General features: G+C 53.4%; 1 protein-coding gene across 1 annotated transcript in view; it reads left to right on the forward strand.

The window, feature by feature from the left end:
• Positions 1 to 2,823: 2,823 nt before the first annotated feature.
• KANK4 (KN motif and ankyrin repeat domains 4) overlaps positions 2,824 to 23,958 on the forward strand; it is a 32,376-nt gene continuing 11,241 nt past the window's right edge. The window contains exons 1-6 of the mRNA XM_056122207.1: positions 2,824 to 2,839; positions 5,298 to 7,145; positions 9,378 to 9,489; positions 12,866 to 13,075; positions 18,290 to 18,377; positions 20,956 to 21,175. Of these exons, the coding sequence (XP_055978182.1) occupies positions 2,824 to 2,839; positions 5,298 to 7,145; positions 9,378 to 9,489; positions 12,866 to 13,075; positions 18,290 to 18,377; positions 20,956 to 21,175 (2,494 nt within the window). The remainder of the gene's footprint in view (positions 2,840 to 5,297; positions 7,146 to 9,377; positions 9,490 to 12,865; positions 13,076 to 18,289; positions 18,378 to 20,955; positions 21,176 to 23,958) is intronic.

Raw genomic sequence — 23,958 nt, forward strand, 5'->3', positions numbered from 1 at the left:
GCGTCCCAACGGCAGTTCCAGGCTGCTCAGGGATTGTCTGGGTGTCCTTCTCTCCTTTTCTCGTGGTCAGAGCTGTCCTGGGCCAGCCCGTGTGCAGAGCAATGGAGAAATCGCTGCCGCCTCTCAATGGGCGATCCCCTGAGCTGTCTAGGAAGGGCCAGCACCGAGGGTGGCCTTCCTGGAGAACAACAGCTGCAAACCTTCTTCTGGCAGATTGTTTCTCACTCAGTGCCCCATCACAAGTCACTTTCAGGCCGTCATTTGATGTTTTTCCTCCCATATTTAACCTCGGAGTCTAAGAAAATCATTCTGGAGACATGGGGAAAGAAGCCAGGAAGGAAGATTGAACTTGACCACATTGCCTGTAACTTTCATTTCCTTGTTTGGTTTTGGGTCAAACCTGGTGGTATGACCAAGAGGCTACTCCCAACTTGGTGTTCAGGGATTACTCCTAGAGGGGCTTGGTTGCTCCATACAGTGCCAGGGACCAGATCCAGGTCTCCTGCCTGCAAAGCACGTCTCTGCGCATTGCTCCCCCTCTCTGGCCCTCCAAGCATCCTTGTCAAACTGCATTGCACTTGCTCCTTTGGGGGCCTCTTGACCATAGATGTTTTGGGAGTGATGCATCTCTGTGTTCTTAGACCCTGTCTTAGCAACCAACACATCTATGCCTAGTAAATAGTGGTGGAATAAGGAATCAAAAACCGCCATTCTGTGATTTCACCCCTACGCTGTTACCTTGCAACCAAGTCATCAGTCAGCCTCAAGAATTTGTAGTGGGGGCGGAGGGGGAGGGGTGGAGCGATAGTACAGATAGTACAGCAGGTTGTGAGCTTGCCTTGCATGTGGCAGAACCAGGTTCAATCCTTGGCATCCCATATGGTCCCCAAGCTCCACCAGGACTTAATTCCTGAGTACAGAGTCAGGCATAGCCCCTGAGCATTGTTGGGTGTGACTCCAAACCAAACAGACAAATTTAAAAAAAAAAAAAAAGAAGAAGAAGAATGTGTAGGGATCCTTCCGTTGTATCCAGAAAGTCAGCTTCCAGTATGAACCTTCCAGTTCTCCATCATGGGGGCCTCTCCCAGGTTTACCTTGCAGGAGTGAGTGTGTTCTGAAGAGCGGGTGCCTATTTTTGAAGCCCTTTATGTGTGTCAATGATGCATCCTCACAATAGTCTCATCTTGGGGCCTAAGAATACAGCAGGTCGGGATCTTGCCTTGCACACAGCCGACGCAGATTCAATCCAGCACCACATAGAGTTCCCCCCCGCCCCCCCCCCCCACCCCAGTGCACCAGGAGTGGTCCCTGAGCGCAGCCAGGTGTGGTCCAAAAGCAAACAAACAAAAAGTCTCTTCTTGCCATTGTTTTTTCGCATTTTCCAAATGAGGAAGCACAGGGTGTGTTTAAGTGAGCTCCTAAGGTCACTGATGTGAGGGCAAGACCAGGCTCCAGAGTCTGTCTTCATGGCTCAGATGCTCTCCTGAGCTCATACTGTCCAGTAGGGATGGTGAGGGCTCTCGTTTGACAATCTCCAGAGAACAAAGACTGGGGCCAGAGAGATGGTACCAGGTAGGGCGCTTGCCTTCATGCGATCGACCCAAATTCAACCCCTGGCATCCAATAGGGTCCCCCCAGCCCACCAGGGGTGATTCCTGAGTGCAGAGCCAGGTTACCACCTGCCTGAGAACCGCCAGGTGTGACCCCAAAAAAAACAAATAAAAAAGACGACAAAAACTGTTCACCCTGGGCTGGAGCGATAGCACAGCGGGTAGGGCATTTCCCTTGCACGTGGCCGACCCGGGTTCGATTCCCAGCATCCCATATGGTCCCCCGAGCACCGCCAGGAGTAATTCCTGAGTGCATGAACCAGGAGTAACCCCTGTGCATCGCCAGGTGTGACCCAAAAAGCAAAAAAAAAAAAACTGTTCACTCTAAGAAAGATTCTGCTTGGACTCAAGCCCATGTGGATTCCATAGCCATAGGCCTGGCTTCCTCTCAGCCTCCCGTGGGGGTCCAGACTCCCCCATGGAGCCTTGGTGTGATGGGGGAACATCCCTTCCTCAGAGCCCTGGGAGTCAGGGCTGCCCCGTAAGTCTGGAGGCCAATGAGTCCTGGAGGGTGGGTACCAAAACCCCTTTTCTTTCTTTTTTTTAAAAAATTACTTATTTATATTTTTACAGTTGTTCATGCTGATTTCTTTTTTTTGGGGGGGTCACACCCAGCAATGCACAGGGGTCACTTCTGGCTCTGCGCTCAGGAATCACCCCTGGCAGTGCTCAGGGGACCGTACAGGATGCTGGGAATCGAACCCAGGACGGCCGCGTTCAAGGCAAACACCCTACCCACTGTGCTATCGCTCCAGCCCCAATGCTGATTTCTTACATTCAGTATTCCAACACCAACCCCACCACCATTGCCCCTTCCCGCCACCATTATTTCCCATTTTCCCAACCACCTCTCAAGCCTGCCCCAAGAGCAGGCCCTACATAATTTATTTTGTATTGCTTGTTATGAATAATTTGCTAAAAATGATTTAAAAAGAAAGACTTCCTTAGAAGAAAGTGTATGGAGATTGTTGTATCTCACCATGGAGCCATTTAGCTCTTGTCCAAGAGATTACTAACATAGTGTTATAGGGTAAGCCGTGTGTATGTCTATATTCGTAATCGAGATTGGTTGCCTTCTACTTTACATCACATCCGATGTGGTGTGATACTCCTGGTCTATCAGTGCCAAGCCCCTTTTCTGTTAGTCTTTGCCCTCCTTGCCTTGTTTCTGTGAAAAATGGGCTATTCTTCACCTGCCGGGGGATCTTTGAAAATGGATGGCGAGTCTGGTAGGCGCTCAGCAGGCTTTTGGGTACTGAGACGACGGGCCTGCATGATCCCGTGTTCCAGCTCTCGCCGATCTGCAGGAGTCTGGAGGTTCAGGCAGCTGAGGAAGCTTAAATAATGTAGAAGGCATAACTCCTGATCCCTCCGGCTTCAGCAGGATTTACTCGTGCCCATTTGCATCCGGCAAGGTTCATGTTTAATGTAGAGAGCATTGTGAAACTCGTGCTTTGAACCCTTCCATCTCCAAAATTACCAATTTGCTCCCTGATCGGGCAGATTCAGCAATGATGTGACTCCAGCCCAGTAAATCAGCAGGAGATGTCTTTTATTTTGCTGCTCTGCAGGCGGTGTCCTCAGCAGGAACCAGAGAGGACTTAATGGAAACTTTGTAGCACAGAGAGCACATTGTAGACAATGTAGCACAGAGAGATAGTGCCCAGGGCTAATATAGGCCCTGGGTTTGAACCCTGGCACCATATATATATATATATATATATATATATATATATACAAAAACAGACACAGACACACATACACACATATTAAAAATTCAGGGGCCACACATTCAAAAGAACAAAAGCAACCGATGCTGGCGTGGATGTGGCGAGAAAGGGACACTCCTTCACTGTTGGTGGGAATGTCCACTGGTTCAGCCCTTCTGGAAAACAGTATGGACGATTCTCAAAAAATTAGAAATTGAGCTCCCATTTGACCCAGCAATACCACTCCTGGGAATATATCCCAGAGAGGCAAAAATGTATAGTCGAAGTGACATCTGCACTTGTTTGTTCATTGCAGCACTCTTTACAATAGCCAGAAACTGGAAGAAACCTGAATGCCCACGAACAGAGGACTGGTTAAAGAAACTTTGGTACATCTACACAATGGAGTACTATGTAGCTGTTAGAAAAGATGAAGTCATGAAATTTACATGCAAGTGGTACAATATGGAAAGTATCATGCTAAGCGAAATGAGTCAGAAAGAGAGGGATAGACATAGAAAGACTGCATTCATCTGGGGGATATAAAGTAACAAAGTATGAGATTAATACCCAAGAATAGCTGAGATCAGCACCAGGAGGATTACTCCATAACTTAGAGGCCAGCCGGGTATCCTAGAGGAAAGGGCAGTTCAGATAGAGAAGGGAGCACCAAATAAAGGATGTTTGGAGGATCCTCCCAGGAGGGGAGATGCATGTCGAAAGTAGACTATGGACTGAACATGTTTGCCACTCAGTGCCTCTTTTGCAGACCACAACACCCAAAAGGAGAGAGAGAACACAGGGGATTGCCCTGCCACAGAGACAGGGGGGATGGGGGGATGGGGGTGGGAGGGATATTATCCATGGTGGTGGAAAATGGGCACTGGTGGAGGGATGGGTATCTGATCATTCTATAATTGAAACCAAAGCACAAAAAATTGTAAATCTACAACTGTAAAAAAAAAATAAAATAAAATAAAGGGGAAAAAAATTCAGGGGCCAGAGCGATAGTACAGCAGGAAGGGCATTTGCCTTGCAAGCAGCCGACCTGGTTTTGATTCCCGGCATCCCTTATGGTCCCCTGAGCCCTACCAGGAATAATTCCTGAGTGCAGGGCTAGGAGTAACCTAGCTGAGCATCTCCAGGTATGATGCCAAAAAAAAAAAAGTGGTTCAGGGCTAGAGTGATAGTATAGTGGGTAGGGCAATTGCGATGCACACAGCCAACCTGGGTTTGATCCTCAGCATCCCATATGGTGCTCCAAGCACCACCAGAAGTAGCTCCTGAGTGCAGAGCCAGGAGTAACCCCCCTGAGCATTGGCAGGTGTGACTTAAACAAACAAACAAAAAAATACCAAAATAACAAGAAAGAAAATAATTAGTTATTTTTATTAGTTATTCCTCGGGGACAGAGGGATAATTCAGCAGGTAGGGCACTTGCCTTCCAGGTGGCCAACCTGGGCTCAATCTCCAGCACCTCATCTGGTTTCCCTGAGCACTACCAGAAATCATCCCTGAGTGCAGAGCCAGGAGTAAGCCCTGAGCACAGCTGGGTATGCTCCCCCCAAAAAAAAAATTGATGAAAAGGTCTGGAACACATGCCTGCATCCATGAGCCCCAACTTCCGTCCCCAGCACCACATACATTTCCCTGATGGCCTTGAGCACCTTGGTCTCTGGATGGGTAGACATGTCGGCCCCAGATTGAATGAAAAGTACGGTCTGGGGGCCGGAGTGATAGTACAGCAGGGAAGGCATTTGCCTTGCACACGGCTGACCTGAGTTTGATCCCCCGCATCCCACATGGCCCCTTAAGCACCACCAGGGGTAATTCCTGAGTGCAGAGCCAGGAATAACTCCTGAACATCGCTGGGTGTGACCCCCCACAAAAAAAAAAGCAAAAAAGCACAGTCCAGCCTCTCCGCCCCAGACTCTTCCTAACCCTGCAATTCTTTCTTGCCTGTTTTCTTTTTTCTCAGCCAATGACCAGGCCCCTGTGGGAGAGGATGAGAGGGGTCCGCCGAAGGGGCACCCCTACTCCGTGGAGACCCCCTACGGCTTCCACTTAGACCTCGACTTCCTCAAGTACGTGGACGACATCGAGAAGGGCCACACCCTCCGCCGGGTCCCCATCCACCGCAGGCACAAGCAGGCCACCAAGTTCAGCACTTTGCCCCGCAACTTCAGCCTGCCGGACACCGGGACCCGGCCTGCTGCCGCCCCAGGCCCCCTCCACTGGTCTCCGGCGCGGCTGCAGAAAGGGCCGCTCAGGACGGAAGAGGGGACCCCCTCCCTGGGGAACGCCCCCCAGGCCGCCGCGGCGGGCAGGAACGAGGTCAGCTACCACCGCCAGGCCCTGCTGGCCGAGACCGCCCGGCAGCTGGACGCAGCGGGCCTGGGGGGTTCGGAGCCCGGCTGTGCCAGTGGTCGCCCCCAGCTGCTGCGGGCTTGCAGCATGCCCGCCACCCTGCCACCCCCCGGGGCCGCGGAGGAGCAGGGTCCCCACCCCGATGCCGCCCCCAGTGGAGGGGGCGTCTGGGAGGGCAACTTCGGCCCCGTGGAGGGAGTCGCGGATTTCCGGGGCTCCAACCCATCCTCAGCCACGCAACCCAGAGCCGGAGAGTTTGCAGACTCCGAGTCGGGGGTCCCAGAGCGGGGCCGGGCAGAGGCCCCCCACCCGCCCTCTTTCCCAGCGCCTCTGTCCTTGTCCCAGAAGACGCTTGGTGTTCTCGAAGAGGCCGAGGACGGAGCCCACGGTGGGGGGACGGAGGCGGTGGGCGGCCCCGACGCCCCCAGCCCCAGCCCCCCACCTCTGCCGTCTCCCATCCCCGAGGACCAGCGGCCCCCGGAAGACATCGAGCTGAGCATCCGCGAGCTGCCGCCGCCGCCGCCCCCCATCGAGGTCCACGTGCGGAGCGTGGGCATCCGCGTGACCGAGGAGAGCCTGGGGCTGGCCAGGAGCGAGCCCCACGGGCTGGCCAGCCTCAAGCGGCAGCTCTGCAGCCTGGAGGCCGAGCTGGCCGAGAGGAGCGGGGAGCTGGCCCGGGCCAGGGAGGCGCTGCGGCAGCGGGAGGAGGAGAGCCGGGGCCAGGGGCAGCGCATCGAGGAGCTGCAGGCCACCGTGGCTCGGCTGGTCGCAGAGCTCGGCCGCAGGGCCACTATGGACCAGGCCGATGCCATGGTCAACACTGACCCTCTCCCGGGAGCCTCGCCCAAGGAGTCGTGTGACAAGAGCGTGGGGGTGGCCCTTGGGGGCAGCGTGGCCTCTGAGAGCGGGGCAGCACGGGTGGAGGACGATGGCCTCCCCGGGGGAAGGGACCGTCCCCGGAGAGGGGATCGGAGCCCAGCAGAGCTGGGGGCACCTCGTCTGCTGTCCCCGGCCAGGGGCGCCGAGCCGGTCCTCACCCCCTCTAGGCAGAGCTGCCTCTCTACGGAGCTCAGGATTGAAGAGGGGGAGTTGGAGCAGGAGGGAGAGCTTCCCACGCTGGACGTTCCAGGAGGTGCTTCGTGGAGCGGTGGCCGAAAGGACCCTGCCGCTGCCGCAGAGGAGGGACAGGGGGCCAGCTCCGAGCAGGCGCACCCCGGAAGGCCCCCCAGCTCGCCCACGGACGCCACGCTGGGGCAGTACGTGAGGAAGATCCAGGAGCTGGTGCAGGAGCAGTGGAGCTGCCTGGAGCACGGCTACCCCGAGCTGGCCAGTGCCCTGCGCCAGCCGGCGTCCAAGCTGAGCAGCATCCAGAGCCAACTGCTGAGCTCCCTCAACCTACTGCTGTCCGCCTACTCCGCGCAGGCCCCCGCGCCTGCGCCCGCCACCTCGCCACCCGTGGGTAATTACCCGCTGGGCTGAGCACGTGCTTCCGTGCAAGAGCCTGGGACTCAGTCTCTAGCTCCACAGCGTCCCCCGTGCCCGGCTGAGTGCCATCCCCAAGCCCAGATCCAGGCATTAGTCCCCCCAACCCCACCCCACCCAGCACTGTCCAGTGTGGCCCCCTTCCTCCAAAAAAAATAAGCAAATAAAAAAACCCCGGTTCCACAGACAGGGAACCATTCCTCGTTTAAGTGATGAGACCAAAGTGAAAAGGTTTTAGTTGCACATTTCTTCTTCTTTTTTTTTTTTTTTAATTTAAGCACCTCAAGGAGCTCAGTGGGATATAAAACTCATCTGAGGGCTGGAGCTGATAGCACAGCAGGTAGGGCGTTTGCCTTGCACGCAACTGACGCGGGTTCCATTCCCAGCATCCCATAGGGTCCTCTGAGCACAGGTGTGATTCCTGAGTGCAGATGCCCTGAGCATCACCAGGTGTGACCCTCCCCCCCCAAACAAAAGCTCATCTAAATGTTGGAGCCTGGGACAAGCCCACCCCCACCCCCACTAGCCTTGCTCTAAGGTTAAGACTGAGGGGCAACTGGGCCAGAGTGATAGCACAGCAGGTAGGGCATTTGCCTTGCACACAACCAATCCGGTTCGATCCCCAGCATCCCATATGGTCTCCTGAGTATACTGCCAGGAGTGATTCCTTAGTGCAGGGCTAGGAGTAACCCCTGAGCATCACCGACTATGGCCCAAAAAGCCAAAATAATAATAATAATAATAATAATAATAATAATAACAATAATAAAGTCGGAGGGGCAGGTTTTAGTGAACAGCTGTGCAGAGTGCAGGGAACCAGGAGGAGGAGCCAGAGGGAGGCAATGAAATCCACTCTTGACTGGACAGGCTCCGCCCCCTCATTTGCATGGGGCCTGGACACCCTCTGTCCGGGCTGGTGGGCCCCGCCCTGCTCAGCCTCCCTTCCTTGTTTCCCGGTTCCATTCTGGAAGAAAATGAGGTTTTCTCCCTCCTGGCTTAGGAGGAGTGTTAGCTAAAATACAGGACCAGGGACATGACTCAGCAGGCTGGAAGCACAGGCAGGAGGCCTGGCCTTGGTCTCCAGCACCACATGGTCCCCCAAGTGACCCCTAAACACCACTAAAGGTGGTGCTATCCCCCATCCCCCGCCAAAAAATCAAGGATATTTTTATGTGTAAGAGGCAGACTGAAAAAAATGGATGATGCCCCTTGGAACTGGTACCATCTCCCTTTTTGTTTGTTCATTTGGGCATTATCCCAGACAGTGCTCAGGGGTTATTTTCAACTTGGTACTCAGGGGCCAGTCCTGGCAGTGCCGGGGGAGAGGTGCAGGTGGTACTGGAGGTCAGACCTGGGTCCCCTGAATGCCAAGCCTGCACTCGAAGCTACTGAACTCTTCTGAGACAGCATGGCAAAACTTACCCCTGCCGTGCCCTCTTGTGAATAGGGGCCATTTTGCACTGGCCAGAGAGCCAGGCCACTCCCCTTCAGAGACCCTCAGCATGCTCCTCCCTGGCCCCATGTCCTTAGAGACCAGGGAGCAATCTCAGAGGACTGTAGTGCCTACTTTGCAAATGGGAGAACCAGTATCCACCTCTGTAGTGCCTACTTTGCAAATGGGAGAACCAGTATCCACCTCTGTACCACATAACGACCTGAGCACTGAGCCAGGGAGAGTCCCTGAGCACCGCAGGGCATGACCCCCAAACAAAAGCAACCCAAAGGAATCTGTTGATTGAGTTAGGGGCCAGGAGACAGCTCAAAGCACTGGAGCCGGGGCCAGAGCGATAGTACAGCGGGGAAGGCATTTGCCTTGCATGCAGCCAACTTGGGTTCGATCCCTGGAATCTCTTATGTTCCCTCGAGCCCTGCCAAGAGTGATCCCTTAGTGCAGAGCCAGGAGTAACCCCTGAGCATCGCTAGGTATGACCCTGAAAAAATGTCCCCCCTCAGAAAAAAGGTGCTGGAGCCTATATTTTTCATGAAGGAGCTCCAAGTTCAGTTCCTGGCACCCCAGAGCCACCTGAACACCACCCAGTGTGACCCAAAGGCAAACGAAAGTTTGATTTGCACCCTCTCGAGCTTGGTCCCCGACTGCCGCCTCCTACTTCTTCCCCCGTCCCCCTACTCCTCCCCCTCTGAAAGTCCATTTGCTGCACCCCGGGGCAGCCTCCAGATGGTTCTAACCTGTGATGTTGTGTCTGCCTAGAGCTCTCTCCAACGACCAGCCTTAAATCCATAATGAAAAAGAAAGACTATGGCTTCCGTGCAGGAGGTAATGGGACCAAAAAGAACCTTCAGTTTGTTGGGGTTAACGGTGGGTAAGCATCCTCGAGAAGCCCAGATGACCTCCCTGCCCCCTCTCCCACACTGCCCTTCCCTCACTCTCCCACTTTCCCAGCGGGCTGCAGCTGCTTTGCATCCTCCCTCAAGCGAATCCATCTCCGTGGCCCTTTCAAACTGCTGCTTGGGTTTGCATGCGCGGGGCCTCTTGCCAGGGTCTGTCGGAGCCCAGGCAGTCTTACAAGGGCACATTGGGGCTCCCGGGGTCAGGATTGCAGGGGGCTCCCAGGAGCTTGGAGGGGGTGGGGGAGAGAGTAAGCTGGGCCCTTTGAGGAAGACACTTAATTAGAACCACATACTGAAAGTAGGACACACTCCAAATGAGTTGAACTTACAAATTTCATCCTCTTAATTGTTTTCTTCCCTGACTGCCAACGCAGACAGTGTGTTTTGGGGTGATGAAAAGCCAGCGAAGTCTTTGCAAGCAGGAACGGGGCCAGGGTCCCACCTCTGATCAGGAGAAGAGGTCCCTGGATTTAGAATATTTGCTAAGCTGAGCATTTAACAGACACTTATTAAATGTCAAAATGTCAGGGGCCACAAAGATACAGATGTAAGGTGCTTGCTTCACACGCACCAACCAGGCTTGATCCCCAATACCCCATATGATATATGGTCCTCTGAGCTCTCCCCTCCCCACTCCCAGGAGTGAGCACAGGGCCAGGAGTGACTCCTGAACACAGAGCTAAGAGTGACCCACGACCACTGCTGTGTGTAGCCCCCCCCCCCCAGACAGGCAAAATAGACTCATGTTTCTTAAGAAGGAGCCATATGCCCCACTGGGACCCCCAGAATATTGCAAGGAGGCACCTGGTGAAAATCAAATAAATGGAGAGAGGGCATGAAACGAGGGCCTCAAACAGTAGGGCAGGGGCTGAAGTGATAGCACAGCAGGTAGGGCGTTTGCCTTGCACACGGCCCGACCCGGGTTCGATTCCCAGCATCCCATATGGTCCCCCAAGCACGGCCAGGAGTAATTCCTGAGTGCATGAACCAGGAGTAACCCCTGTGCATCGCTGGGTGTGACCCAAAAAGCAAAAAAAAACAAAACAAAACAAATAAAAAAAACAGTAGGGCAAGGGACAAAGGGAGAAAAGGGGCAAAAGGGGACCACGGTGGGGAAAAGCTTGAGAAACCCTGGGTCCGATGCCCTTCCTGCACAACCTCACAGTCTGGACTCGGCCGAGGTGACACCAGCTGTGAAGACAAAAGCTGATGGGAATTCTGGGTTGAATTCTGGCAGAGAAGGACTTTTCAGCCGCTGGGGAAGTCCCCTAAGAAGTCCCTTTCCCCCACCCCTGGAAAAGACGGGCATGCCAGCTTGTCTGGGTCAGAGGGAGACTCCAGATTTAGAGGGGGCCATCAGCTCGTCCCATGTCAGTAAGGAGGAAACGGGGCTGCAGGGTGGTGACCCTACCCCTGCGCTCAGAGTGTGTGAGGGCGTCTCCCAGTGCGGGCAGGAAGGGAGCGCCTAATCGCACAGTCTAACGCAGGGCCTGTCTCTCCGCACCTCAATGCATCCCCCAACCACCCGAACCCGGGGGTCTGTCTCAGGGCCTCTCTGCTGGTTCCAGCTGCTCTTCCCCCGACGTGCTGGGTCAGGCCCCTCTTGGGAACGTGCTCTCTGCTTCCGTGCTCCTCTCCCAGAGGGGCCTCAGCCTTTGTTCTCTGCTGCTGTGCTGCTCAACTGTGGAGGCATATTGGAAATCCTGAGGGGGAACCGTCAAAACCTACCAAACGGGGTCAGGGAGGTGGCTCAGTAGCTGAGTATTTTCCTTGCATGCTTGAGGTCCCGAGCTCAATAATCCCCAGCACCACAAAAATAATTTTACACACACACACACACACACACACACACAAATGTGGTCCATGAAGTTGTCTCAAAGACTGAAATACATCTTTTGCATGCAAGAACCCCAGGTTTGATTCCTGGCAGGGACTACCAGGTGTGGTCCCTAAAAAAATTGATGTGTGTGTATGTGTGATATATATATACATATATACATATATGTGTGTGTGTATATATATATATATATTTGGAGTCTCTTTCTGAAGACTCCAGACTTGGGTGCAGCCAGGTATTAGGAACCCGGATCACCCCCAAGGAATTCTAATGTGCAGCCACGATTGAAATTTCTGCTTTCACCCCAGTAACTTTTCTTCCCACTAGCCATGTCCTTTTCCATTTTCTTTATTATTCTGATCACTTTGTGCGAATATCGTTTCTGTGATTACTGTCTGCCTGTCCCTACAAGAATATACAGTTAGTGAAGACAGAGCTGTTGTTAGAACTCACAGAACAAGGCCAAGTACATCGTCAGCCCACTATACATTTCTGCTGACAGGATGGAGGCATTTTCTGTTGGTGTTCTTGGGAAATGGTCCTCAGGTGGGACCTGCTAGCTAGAGGCAGGAGTTCCCAGGGCTGGAGAAATAGCATGGAGGTTAAGGCGCTTGCCTTGCATGTGGCTGGCCACATGGTCCCCTGGGCACAGAGGCGGAAGTAGCCCCCCAAACCCAAAATAAAATAAATGTCATAGGTCCCTCACTCTCTTCATCACAGAATCAAAAGACTGCTCCAGCCAGAATAGAAGGGATATTTAGGGATGCTTGTGGTTTATTCCTGGCAGTGGTTTAACTTGGGTGTCTTGTCTGGACATAGATCCCATGGAGAGGCAGAGGATGGAATTCAGTGACAGAGCAGATAGATGCTTCTGTGAGGTCCTGGGTTTGATTACCTGTAATAAAACCAACATAGGGCTGGAGAGACAGTGCAGCGGGAAAGGCCTTGCCTGCACCAAGGCCTTGCTATTCATGGGTTCAATGAACAGCACCACATATGGCCTTTATTGATCACTGAGCACCAGTGGGAGTGGACCCCCCCAAATCAAAAGATATAAAACAAAAATGAAATAAATAAAACCCCAACACCTAGCCAATCAAACTGTTTGTGCTGGGAGTGGACACAGATAGTTTCTCCTTCATCAATGTTAGACTAGAACAGGATCAGAGGGAGAGATAAAAGAGGGTAAGTTTGTGTGCATAGTCCCAAAGGTGAGTCAGAGGCTCAGGATGGATTCCAGAAGCAAGAACTTCTGGGAAAAGTCTTGGGCCACACGGAGACATCAGCGGGTGAGCACACAGGCTCTTTACACACTTGTTGCAAAGAACTCAATTCTTGATCACTCCCATGGACTAGGGCCACAGCTCCAGGCTGTGTGTCTGACGCCAGCATCCTGGGGCCGCTCGCCAGTGGTGGGATGGAAGGGGGATACTGAGCTTCATCCTGTCCCTGGGGAACCGCATCTTGGGCAGGACACAAGGAACGAAGCTCTGGCTCTTTCTCCCTCTCAGCTACGAGACCACCTCGAGTGAGGAGACCAGCGGCGAGGACAGCTCCCCAGAGGACAAGTCCGACAGCGAGGCGGAGAAGGGTGACGGCGTCCAAAGCCGGCGGGGCACAGAGCCCAGTGACCAGGTGGGGCCGCCACTCCCAGAGGGACCCCCCAGCTCTGGCCAGGAAAGCAGGTCTGGAGGTGAAGCACCCACCCCCAAGGCTGAGAGGTGAGTGTGGGGGTTCAGAAGGGGTGCCGTGACCCCCTGCAGCCGGCCATTCCTTCCCTTCTCCATCCCTTCCTCGCTCTGCCGTGCGGAGTCTCTGCCCTTGCTGGACCTTGCACAGCGCCATAAACACATAGAGCTTGAGGCGTGGGGTCTGTATTCTTGGCTGCGTGGAAAGCTCCCCTCGGGCCTGGCATGGCCGTTGGAAAGACTTCTCGGGCATATCTTTGTTGGTTTTTTTTTGCGGGGGGGGGGGGGCACCTGGCTGTTCTCAGGGACTACTCCAGGCTCTGTGCTCCAGATATGCTCCTAGTGTTGGTGGGAGGAGGGATGGTATGGTGCCCAGAATGGGTCCAGGCCTCCTGCGTGCAGATCCTGTGCTCCAACCTGCTTCGAGGGCCTTCGTGCGTGCATCTCTTCCCGAATCCTGCCAGGGATCCTGGGGCTCTGACTCACCTCTGCTGATGTGACCCCGCCCCCTTTCTTCTGCCCCCTACCCTGCTCTGGTCTAACTCACATTTGGTGAGGAAGAAACCACCTGTGCCCACTCTCAGCCAAGACAACTCTATAGGCCAGGCATTGGGGTTTTCTTTCTTTCTTTCTTTCTTTCTTTCTTTCTTTCTTTCTTTCTTCTTTTTTCTTTTTTGCTTTATTTATCTTTTGCTCGAGCAAATCGACGATCAACGGGAGGGCCTTTACCTTTACCTTTTTATCTTTTGGTGTGATGCTGCGAGCAGGCGTGGGAAAGGAGGTGCGGGGAAGCTGAGTGAGCCCAAGGAGGTCTGACCTTGGCCCACCCGCTTTGCACAGCTGGGTCGGGCCTTTCTCGCTTCTTTAGCTGCAGGGCCTGAAACCAGGGCCTGGTCCATGTGGGGGCGCCCCATCCCTGGCCTCCACCTTGCCCTCCTTTCCTTTGCCCTGACTATTATGTTGGTGGGCTGGAGCGATAGCACAGCGGGTAGGGCGTTTGCCTTGCACACGGCTGACCCGAGTTCGATTCTTCCATCCCTCTTGAAGAGCCTGGCAAGCTACTGAAAGTATCCTGCCTGCACGGCCGAGCCTGGCAAGCTCCCCGTGGCATATTTGATATGCCAAAACAGTAACAACAAGTCTCACAATGGAGACATTAACGCCTGCTCCAGCAAATCGATGAACAGGAGGGCAGTGCTACATTATGTTGGTGGAGATGGTGTTTAGACCACACCCTGCAGGTTCACAGATCCTGCCCAGAGGTGCTTGGGGCATGGGGCGGTGCTAGGGATGGACTCCTGAACTCGACTCAAGGCTTGCGAAGCCTTGAAGTATCTCTCCAGCCTCACGCTTCACCTTCTGTTTGTGCTTCTGCTTCTCTGTTATGGGTTGGCCCAGGTGGTGCTCAGGAGGCCTGGAAGCCTTACCTGTATTCTTGGCCGAACAAGTCAGGGCTTCAGTGGCATGCCCGGAGTTTCTCCAGACCACCCAGCAGTGCCCAGGAGCCTCCCAGGAGCCTCCCAGGAGCATACCCCGAGGGTTCAGGAGTCACTTACCACAGTGCTTGGGGTCACTCCCAACAGTGCTCTGGAGACCACTTGGTGCCAGGGACTGACCTTGCACCTCATATAAGCAAAATATATACCCCAGCCCTTAAAGCTATGTCTCTGACTCTCCACACTGTTTTTAATTTATTGTTAGGGTTTTTGTTCTAGAACTTTCCATTTATTTATCTTTATTTTTATGTTGGTTGGAGTGGTGTTTAGGCCACACCCGGCAGTGTTCATGGACACTCATTGTGCTCAGGGATTATTTCTTCCTTCCTTCCTTCCTTCCTTCCTCCCTCCCTCTCTCCCTCCTTTCCTTCCTTCCTTCTTTCCTTCCTTCCTTCCTTCCTTCCTTCCTTCCTTCCTTCCTTCCTTCCCAGCTTTCTTTCTCTTTTTAAGATTTTATTATTGAATCACTGTGAAATAGGCTCTTTCAAAGCTGTTCATGATTAAGTTTCAGTAGTATAATATTCCAACACCCATTCCTCCACCGGTGTATGTTTCCCAGCACCAGTGGCCCCAGTTTCCCTCCCATCTCACCTGCCCATTCCCTCCTCCCCCCTCCCCCCACCCCCTATCCCCAGCCCTGCCCCAGCCTGCCTCTATGGCAGGCACTTTTCTTCTCTCTCTCTCTCTCTCTCTCTCTCTCTCTCTCTCTCTCTCTCTCTCTGCTCAAGGATTATTCCTGGCTCTACATTTATGAATCACTTCTGGTGGGGTTCAGGGGACCCTATGGGGTGTCAGGGATTGAACTCAGGTCAGCTGTGTGCAAGACAAGCACCCTACCTACTGTACTAGCTCTCAAACACACCTTGCCTTTAAAATAAAATATTTTGGAGTGGGGGGCATATCCCGCCATGCTCAGGGGTTACTCCTGGCCCTGCACTCAGGAATCACTCCTGACAGTGCTCAGGGGATCATATACCATGTTGGGGATCAAACCAGGTCCACAGTGTGCAAGGCAAGCAAGCATCCTACCCGCTCTACTATCTCTCCAGCCCTACCTTGCTTTTTTAAAGTGATGGGGGGAGGGCATGTGGCATGGTGAAAAAAATAGAAAAAGTGCCCTTGGCACTGGGCACACCTTGATTGGAATCCTACGCCTAGCTTCCTGCCCTCATCTGAGGAACGGTGGCTGATGTTTTTTGTTTTGTTTTCTTGATTTATGAAGTCATATTTTGTTCATTAATTTTTAATTGAATCACCATGAGATACACAGTTACAAACCTGTTGTTCATGATCAGGCTTAAGTCATACAATATTCCAACACCCATCCCTTCTCCAGGGATGTATATTTTCTAGAACCAATGTCCTCAGTTTCCCTCTCGCCATCCCTTCTCCCAGCCTGTACCCAGAGCAGGCATCTCTCTCTCTCTCTCTCTCTCTCTCTCTCTCTCTCTCTCTCTCTCTCTCTCCCCACCCCAACCCCTCTCCTTTTGGGCATTATGGTTTGCAACACAGATACTGAGAGGTCTGATGATGTTTATTCCTTTATTCCTCTATTCCTTTCGTCCTCTCCTTCCAGCACCCAGTTCTTCTCCAGAGTGATCATTTCTGCTCTTATTGTCGTAGTGGGTCCTCCTCTATCCCAACTGCCTTCTCCCTAAGCACTTGAGCTGAGAAGTGGTTGAGGAAAGTAGGTCCCAGTGTCCCAAGCTGCACTGGCCACACCAGTCATGGTCTCAAGAAGAATAGGAGGGGCCGGGATTACCACCTGGGCCCACCAGTGTCAGAACACGGGTGAGGGGGCTGACCCTCACACAGGGCTGCTCCAACCTCGCAGTGCCCTGGGACTGAAGAGTGTGTGAAGCCAAGCAATGAGAGTCCCACCTCGGCTCCCCAAGGTGGGGTCTAGTCGCCCCTTGCCCCATGTGGGAAGAGGGCCAAGTTTGGCCAGTAGCCCCATGCAAGAGTGTCTCGCTTTATTCCTGCTATGCGCCCACCAGGTTTCGAGGCCCTCAGGAAAGAGCGGTAGGAAGAAATGCACCATCATGAATGGAGATTTGGGTTTTTCCAGTCACTCAAGCAGAAAATATTTGACCTTGGGGCTGGAGCAATGGTGCAGAGGTAGGGTACTTGCCTTGCACGCTGTCAACTCAGGTTCTATCCCTGGCACCACACATGGTTCCCTGAGCAGAACCAGGAGTAATTCCTGAGCACAGAGCCAGGAGTAAGCCCTGCACACTGTCAGGTGTGGGCCTTCTCAAAAAAAAAAATAAGATGTAAAACATTTGCAAGGTCAGAGAGAGTGCAGAGGATGGAGTGCTTGTCTTGCATGTAGCAGACCCAGGTTCGATCCCTGACACCCTGTATGGTCCTCGAGCTCACTGGAAGTGATCCCCAAGTGTAGAGTCAGGAGTAAGTCCTGAGTATTACCAGGCGTGGTCCCAAAACAAACACACAAAGAAATTGGTCTAAAGCAGTGTTTCCCAGAGTGGTTGCTACCGTTCCCCCAGGTTGGAGGGAAGGCGCATGGAACAAGAGGGAGAAATGATAGTATTCTCATGTACAATTGGGGGTGCTTTCTTTCTTTCTTTTTTTTCTTTTTTGGTCACACCCAGTGATGCTCAGGAGTTGCTCCTGGCTCTGCACTCAGGAACTACCCCTGGTGGTGCTCCAGGGACCAAATGGGATGCTGGGAATCGAACCCGGGTCAGTCACATGCAAGGCAAACGCCCTACCCACTGTGCTCTCTCTCCAGCCCTGGGGGCACTTTCTGTTCACTTTTTTTTTTTTTTTTTTTTGCTTTTTGGGTCACATCCAGCGATGCTCAGGGGTTACTCCTGGCTCATGGACTCAGGAATTGCTCCTGGCAGTGCTCAGAGGACCATATGGGGTGCTGGGAATCGAACCTGTGTCGGTCATGTTGGCTGCGTGCAAGGCAAACTCCCTACCCGCTGTGCTATCACTCCAGCCCTCTGTTCACCTTTTTTAAAAGGCAGATTTTGGAGCCTGATTGATAGGACAGAGGTTATGGCACCCATCATGTGTATGGTCAACTGAGATTCAGTCCCAGCACCACATATGGGCCCCCTGAGCATAGCCAGGTGTGAGCCCTGAGCATTGCCAGTTATGGCCCCCAAAATGAACAACAACAACAAAAGCAAGTAGGGGGGAGGGGAGTAGATTTCCAGGGCCAGTGCTGAGGGATTTGTTTTCCTGAAAAGAGGCAAGGAGGCCAGGTCAGTTTGGAGACCTGAAAGTAGAATCAGAAAGACACCCCTCCACTCCCCAGCACATCAGGACTTGCAGGGGGGAGTGGGCCCCAGGAAGCTTCATGATTGGCGCCAGCCCCGAAATACAGCTGAACAAGATTGATGTGACTTGCTCGATCTCTCCCAGGGAGAGTTCAGAACCTCAGGCGTGACACTCACCCATGTTTCTTCCCCCTACCCAACTCCTCTCTGTGTTCTGCCATGCTGAGGGCGGCAGGGGCTCGCACTTAGGATGTGGCGCTGGGTATCCCAGCAGGGTTGCACTGAGGATCAAACTCAGGGCCTCGAGCCGGCAGTGAGTCTAGTCCTGAGTCAGTCTCTGCCCTCTGGCCCGTTGTCTCGAGAGAAGCCTCCGATTCTAGGGCCCTGCCTGGCTTGGGCACGAAAACTGCTGAGAGGGAAACAGAAAATGAAAGTCAAGGTAAGGATCACTTCATTCTCGGGCCTGGAAACTCACAAACACACTTCTTGTTGTCGTTGTTTAGGTATAAACCCTCTGAAGAATTTCTTAACGCGTGCCAGGTGCTGAGCCAACATCTGCCGGATGCAGGCCCCATCACAGACCCTCTCTTGGTAAAGATTTCCACATGGTTAAAAATTATTCCTTCCTTGGGGCTAGAGCGATAGCACAGCAAGTAAAGCGTTTGCCTTGCACATGGCGGACCCGGGTTTGATTCCCAGCATCTCGTATGGTCCTCTGAGCACCATCAGGAATAATTCCTGAGAGCATGAGCCAGGAGTAACCCCTGTGTATCACCAGGTGTGACCCAAAGAAGCCCCATCCCCCCCAAAAAATTATTCCTTCCAAAGGCTCAGGAGATAGTACAGGGGTAAGACGCTTGCCTTGCATGTGGCTGACCCAGGTTTGATCCCTGGCACCACATCTGGTCTCCCTGAGCACCGTCTGGTGTGTTCCCAAAACAAAACAAAACAAAACAATGAAGGTCTCCTGTACCTATGTTAATCCTGCCAGTTCGCTTTGCAGTCTTTGCTGGATTTTCTGCAAGCACAGCATTGGGCCAAGCAACCAAAACCTGGAAAATACCGCAGTCTGCTCCTTAACTCCATGGTCCATGGAGATTGAACCCTGTCAGAGGATTTACAAACTGACAGCAATTTCCTGTTAGGATCAAAGCATTCACATAGAGAAGAAGCTCGGTATGCAAGGACTTTGCAGAGCTGCCTTAAGTCAGGAATCAGCTGTCGGTTTGCTTCAGTTTTCTAGATGAAGTTCAAAAAAGGTATTTCAGGGGCCAGAAAGATAATTCAGTGGGCTGAGCGCATACTTTGTGTGCAGGAGGCCAGGAGAAAGAGATGAGGAGAGAGAGAGATCCCCAATCTTAGAGCTAGGAGGAGTGGCCCCCAAAGTCATCATTGATATGGTAAAGACAAAACAAAAACAGGAAAATGGTCTTTCACTTCCAAGGTCACACATCCGAGCCAGGACTAAAGCCTGGCCTCGTGGGTTAGTGAATCCAGATGGAGTCCCAAGTGAGAATGAAATCATTTCTTTTTGTGTGGGGAGGTGGGGAAGGTGTCACAGCTGGTAGTATTCAGGGGTGACTCTCGGCTCAGTGCTCAGGAGCCACTCCACGCAGTGCTGGGGACTGAACCTAGGCCTCCTGTGCAGCAAACCAGGTGTTCCAGCCCTTTGAGCCATCTCCCAGGCCCTGAGATCTTTTCTGATGGTGAAAGCATCTCCTAGTCCCACACTCTTCACTGTCATAAAGCAAACGTGATTCCTTTCAGACCCATGGAGCCCACGCTCCGTGCTCCAGCCTCTCCTACCTGTGGGGATGAGATGCGGCCAAGCACGGTCGAGTAACCCGTTTTCTCAGCAAGGTCCTAGCAAAGCTTTTTAAAAGCCAAGGGGAACTCAGGCCCAGCTGTTTGGGTTTCCTGTCCAGCATCATTCGAATCTGTTGTTGATCTTCACTTTCAGCGGGCATTTTTGTCATTAGTCAAATGTGGTGTCTGAAGTCATGCCTAGGAGATGAAAAACATTCAGGGGGGCTGTGGCGGGTGTGTGGGGGGGTTGCGGTTCTCAAAGGGCTGGAGCGTGTGCTTTGCATGTGGGAAAGCAGGGGGTGACACAGTGACACACCACCCGTCACTGCAAATAATAAAACCATGCAGGATGGAGTCTGGGGAGGGCCGAATAGGAGGGCCATCCTGCATGACACAGGCTCACCTCTCCTTTGTACACCTGGCACCTGACCCACATTACCGTGACTCAAGCTATAAAGCACTGTGTGACTAGGTATAGTGTGGCTCTCCTTTCTTTTCTTTAAAAAAAAAAAAATTGGGGCTGGAGCAATAGTACAGTGGGTAGGGCGTTTGTCTTGCACACGACCGACCTGGGTTCGATTCCCAGCACCCCATATGATCCCCCAAGCATAGCTAGGAGTGATTCCTGAGTGCAAAGCCAGGAGTAACCCCTGTGCATAGCTACCCAAAAAAGCAAAAAAAAATTATATATATGCATACACATATATAAATATATATATTTATATATATTTCTATCCTTTCTTTTTAAAACTAAATTATTTATTTTGGGGTCAGAATGATAGTTCATTGGGTAGGGTGTTTGCATACCATCCACCCAGGTTCCATTCCCATATAGATCCCTAAGCCCTGCCAAAAGTGACCGCTGAGTACAGGGCCAGAGGAGTAAGCCCTGAGCGCCACCGATGTGGCCCAAACAAACAAACAAAACAAACAAACAAAGACCAAAAGAAATTTAAAAAAATTTTTAGTTGAGATTCTATAGTCAGTCATAGTTTCCCATGCACATCATTCCAACACCACACCCATCACCGGTGTACCCAACTCCTCCCCCCAAGGACCCCAACCCCCCTCCCTTTCATCCCTCTTATCACTGTTGCTGCTTCCCATGGTGGGATGGTGGCAGGAATTTCCCCTAGACCCACACCAAGGTGCTTGCCCGCCCATCCTCATCAGCGGAGTCCTCCAGGAGTCAATCACTGGAGATTGAGCCCTCCGGGAGCCAATCACGCGGAGGCGAGTCCTCCGGGAGCCAATCACGTGGGCGTGGGCGTGGCCGGGGCGGGAAGGCGTGGCGCGGGGCGTGGCTCGGCGGGGCGGGCTGGCCCGCAGCCAGGTGACACGCCCCCTTTTCCCGGGCTTTCAGAGGCAAAACCTGCGCATCGTCAGCCAGGAGTGGTTCCGCATCTCCAGCCGGAAGTCGTCCAGCCCCGCGGCGGTGGCCGCCTACCTCGGGGGGCTGCAGCCCCACCCGGCCCCCTTCCTGAGGCTGCTGGTGAACCTGGCGGACGGCAACGGCAACACGGCGCTGCACTACAGCGTGTCCCACTCCAACTTCGCCATCGTGCGGCTGCTGCTGGAGACAGGTGGGACCCTGTGGTCCGGGCACGGCCCCTGCCAGCTCGCTGGCTTCCCTCCCCCGCGCACGGAAGCACGGGCGGAGCGTTCTTTTTCTCGTGTTGGGACAGGAAAACGCAGGCAGGGAGAGAGATGACGGCCAGGGGCAAGGCGTTTGCCTTTGCAGCCCACCCACCCTGGTGCTGACCCCTTGCATCTTCTTCTGTGGTCTTTCAAGCAAGCATCGCCACCGGCTCACTCCTGAGCGTAGCTGGTGTGGACCAGCGGATTTCCCCCCCCCCCAAAAAAAAAAAAACAAACTTGCTCAGGTCACACAGTGCTGCAGAGAGCAGAGATCTTGTATCCAGGCAGCTCTGGGGTGGCAGCTTGTCCGGGCTGCCTCTGCCCAGTTTGTCTCCATCGAATTCGTTTTCATCAGATAGGGAGGGCCATGCTTAGAGACTCTCAGGGAGGTGAAGGGGAGCTGGGTGAAAACCCTCTGCACCCCAGGGGCGGTCAGCAGATAGTTCAGGTGAAGTCGCACCCTGGCTCCTAAGAAAGAGGTCCAGGATGTGGTTGTGGGACTCAAGAGAAGGGAGATGAGGGTGCCCGGAAGCAAGGCAGCTGGCAGAGATCAGTCCCGTGTGGGAGCACCCGGGAGATTGGTCGGAAACCGGAAACTGAACCCCAGAGTGCTTCCAGCTAGGGTGAGATTTAACGTGACAAGGGAGTGGGACTGTTGTGACCCTGGTATGGAGGGTCAATCACAGGAATGCTCCCCTGGGGGAAGCAGGTCTGGGTCTAGATAAGGCACACCCCAGTGCCCTGGGAAGCATCAGTTGGTCACCAGCAGGCTTGGGGACCCAAGGGGAGCAGGGCTGTAGGGCAGGACCAAGGGGGTGCCTTGGCAGGGGGCCACAGTGAGAGGGGAGGCTTGTGACAGAAGTGGTCCTTGAGCACAGAGTCAGGAGGGTAGGGATCCGAGAGCATCTGTGACTGACGGTGGTGGATGAGAAGCCAGGAGGAATGAGACAGAGAGTGCAGGGGTCAAACCCAGGGCTTCCCACATGCAAAGCGTGTGCTCTACCACTGAGCCACAGCCCCGATCCTGCCAAGGATGGAACCTGGAAAGCATGTGCTCTGTGACTTTAAGTGTCTCCCAGGCACTGGGTCCCACTGCTGGCTGGGTCCAGGGATGGTTTGAAGGTGGTAAATGATGGAGAAAGGTGCATGATTCGGGACTGGAGTGATAGCACAGTGGGTAAGGTGTTTGCCTTGCACGCGGTCGACCCAGGTTCGATTCCCAGCATCCCATTTGGTCCCCTAAGCACCGCCAGGAGTAATTCCTGAGTGCAGAGCCAGGAGTAACCCCTGTGCATTGTCGGGTGTGACGCAAAAAATTAAAAAATGGTGCATGATTCCTGGAGCCAGTGTCCCCGTGACAGCAGACTTAGGGACTGTCATTACAGGTAACACCCGCAGCTTCTAAATGCCTTGTGTGGCCCATGCAGCATGGTGCCACGGACACAGAGCAGTGCTGTAGACAGTCTGTGCAGGGATGGTGTGCTAGGTTGGGCAGGGAGTGGTGTTTGGGCTATATTTGGCACTCTTCAGTGGCTGCTCCCAGCTCTGGGGGCGGGGGCTGGGGATTGGGGCATTACTACAGTGGTGATCAGGTGACCCCATCGTGCTTGGGCTCAGGACTTCTGTTTGCAAAGTCTGCACTCAAGCCATTGGGCTCTCTCTCCAGCCTTCTCCCGGGAAGTAGGTTTAACTTGCCTTTCTCCTCTGTGTGTGTGTGTGTGTGTGTGTGTGTGTGTGTGTGTGTGTGTGTGTGTGTTGGGGCCTTCTCCAGCGATGCTGAGGGGTTACTCCTGGCTCTGCACTCAGGAATTACTCCTGGTGGTACTCAGGGAATGATAGGGGATGCCGGGGATTAAACCTGGGTCAGCTGTATGTAAGGCAAGTGCCCTACCCACTGAACTATTTCTTCAGCCCCATAACTTGCCTTTTTTTAGTGAGAACACAGAGAGAGAGAGAGAGAGCACTTGTCGTGTGGACCAGGCCGCAGAGCGATGAAGTAGCTAAGCCAGAATTCCCACTGAGATCCGTCTCTCTCGCCTTGGGTGTGTGTGTGGGCTGGAAGGGTGGGGACGAGTGTGCGGGATGTGGGGGTGAGCACTGAGATGCTGGAAACATCAGTGAGTTAGAACCTCTCTTAGTAGCTCAGGGCCTTGCTGGTGGGGCCAGGCCAGGCCAAGCCAGGGAGCAGGTCATAGAGAATGTGGTGGTGGCTATTTCTGCAGATGCTGCCTAAGAATCCAGTCAATACCCACCAACCTTCAAGTGGCTGGACACGTGTCACTTTCACTTATGGACACAGTGAAATAGCCACAAGCAGAAGGTCTGCTGGGGCAGGGGAGGGGCCTGAGAGCATGGGCACTGCAGCCCTGCTATGAAAGGGGTGTGCAGGAGGGCAAGCCCGTCCATCCAGGCCTGGACTCCTTAAGGGGAAGGTAAGAGGCCTCTGGCTAACTGTAAAGGGAGGCGCCTGCAGCATACCTGGACATGGTATGTCCTTGGGCTCTGACCCTGCTGGGCTGCCCGAGAAGTAGATTGAGTCTGAGCATGCTCAGTTGTCTGCCCATTCCCCCCTTCCTCCAGGGAGGCTCCCAGGGAATGCCTGGGCCCTTCTCTGAGCCCCTGGGATCAAGCCCTTGCTGCAAGGAGCTGCAAGCCAACCTCCTTTGCATCTTAAAGGCAAACATAAAGGATTTTATGTAAATATCGTAAGTTATACTTTAAAATATTT

Source organism: Sorex fumeus, unplaced genomic scaffold (genome assembly GCF_029834395.1).
Source record: "Sorex fumeus unplaced genomic scaffold, SorFum_2.1 ptg000045l, whole genome shotgun sequence".
In the NCBI taxonomy this organism is placed as follows: Eukaryota; Metazoa; Chordata; class Mammalia; order Eulipotyphla; family Soricidae; genus Sorex; species Sorex fumeus.